Source organism: Austrofundulus limnaeus, unplaced genomic scaffold (assembly GCF_001266775.1).
Source record: "Austrofundulus limnaeus strain Quisiro unplaced genomic scaffold, Austrofundulus_limnaeus-1.0 Scaffold720, whole genome shotgun sequence".
Classification (NCBI taxonomy): Eukaryota; Metazoa; Chordata; class Actinopteri; order Cyprinodontiformes; family Rivulidae; genus Austrofundulus; species Austrofundulus limnaeus.
The window spans coordinates 56,616-58,428 of NW_013953122.1; the positions used below are offsets into that span (position 1 = coordinate 56,616).

General features: G+C 51.7%; 1 protein-coding gene across 1 annotated transcript in view; it reads right to left on the minus strand.

Moving 5' to 3' along the window:
• Positions 1 to 1,813, minus strand: part of LOC106532132 (uncharacterized) — a gene marked incomplete at its 3' end in the record, with an annotated part of 6,184 nt that overhangs the window by 1,934 nt on the left and 2,437 nt on the right. Inside the window, 6 exon segments of the mRNA XM_014028141.1 lie at positions 118 to 206; positions 301 to 359; positions 427 to 477; positions 564 to 741; positions 823 to 1,027; positions 1,105 to 1,281. Coding sequence (XP_013883595.1) covers positions 118 to 206; positions 301 to 359; positions 427 to 477; positions 564 to 741; positions 823 to 1,027; positions 1,105 to 1,281 — 759 coding nt within the window.

Consider the following 1,813-nt stretch of genomic DNA (forward strand, 5'->3'; position numbering starts at 1 on the left):
GACTGTGGAGGTGTGTGATGTCATTGTACCTGACTGTGGAGGTGTGTGATGTCATTGTACCTGACTGTGGAGGTGTGTGATGTCACAGGTGCGTGTGAACGTGTGATGACGTCTCACAGTGTGAAGTTCTGCTCATACGTCGGGTTCTTTGTGTTCGGGACCGCCCGTGTTTTCCTCCTGATGCTGTGGTCGAGGTCAGAGGTCAGCTGTAAACACACACACACACACACACACACACACACATGAGGCAGCTGCTGGAAGTTAACCCTCACCTGTCGATCCAGGTGTTCACCCTCTCACCTTTACATACGAATCACATGACCTCCAGGATTTGCCCATCAGCCCCCGGGCCTCGTGGACTGCAGACAGAAACAGGAAGTTAACAACTGATGACTTATCAGTGTCTCAGGCTGTGACTTCACTTACTGTGAATGATGAGTTGTCCCGCCTCCGCAGTGATTGACAGCCGCAGCTGACCTACAGGAGAGGCAGAGGAAGGTGATTGACAGCTGGTCGGTCCAATCAGAGGTTAAATCCTCTCTGATCAGGTGGATCCATCGTACCTCTGCCTCTGAACGCAGAGGGGTGGACCTTCCTCTTCTTCCTCACTCTTGTCCTGACTCCAGACCCAGCTGTGGTTCTCTGCTGTCCCGGTTCAGGTTTGCAAGGTTCTGGACCCAGAGTCCTGTCCGAGCTCCTGTTGGTCTCTGTGGGCAGTTTCATCGTGGATCTGGACCGGACCTTAGACCGAGGCAGAAAGATCAATGAGAGGTTCTTATTCGGGGGTCAGAGTCCTGCTCACAGTGAGGTTCTGTAACAGACCTTGCCGGTGGTTCTGGTGAGTCCTGGGTCACTCTGGTCTGTGAGGATCAAAGCTTCAGACCCTTTGATCAGGATCAGGTTCTGACTCCTGGTCTTCCTGATCAGAGCTGTTTTGATTTCCGGTCTGCAAACCTGGAGCTGAACCCCAGACCTGAGTCCAGATCTAACTGGCGTGGTTCTGGTCCTGGTTCTGGTCTGTGAAATCCTGCAGGGGATGTGGGGTCAGAGGCTGTGAAGGTCTGGAGAAGCTCTGATCAGTGAGGGTCACAGGTGCGGTCTCACCGTCTCTGGTCTTTGGTGGTTCTGGTCTGAAGCGGATCCTCTCCTGGGTCTCTGTTCTCCTTCCTGCCTCGGCCTGTCCTCCTCCTCCTCTTCATCGCCCGCTCCTCCTCCTCCTCCTCCCTGCTGCTCCTCCTGCAGGCCTCCTGGTGCAGATGGAGCTCAGCTCTGCCACAGGGCCTATGGAGGAGCGCAGGTTACAGGTGTGACCAGCAGGGGGAGCTGCTGGTTGATGTAAGTGCCTGTTTATCTCTGTTAGCAAAATATCCCATGAACCACTGACCGATTTTAATAAAACTTCACAGAAACTGAACTTTTAACTGTTGGAAACAACCTGAGTGAAGAAGTGCAACCCTCAGCATGTTGAGCTGATGGGAACAGTTCTGAGTGATCTGAGCATTTTGAGGTGGAACTCTAACAGAACCCTGTCAGAGAACATTAGAACATCCTCAGAACTGAACGCAGCCTGCACAGGTTCCAGCTGCAGCAAAACAAAACAAAACAAAACAAAAAAACACTCTGACCGAGTTCAAACCTGAAGAAACAAACGAGCTGAGACAGACGAGAAGCTCGTCATTCTGATTAACGCTAACGAGGAGGATTAACGGATTAACACTCTCTCTCTCTCTCTCTCTCTCTCTCTCTCTCTCTCTCTCTCTCTCTCTTTCTCTCTCTCTCTCCAACCTTTCTGCATTTTGTTTTGTTTTTCCTC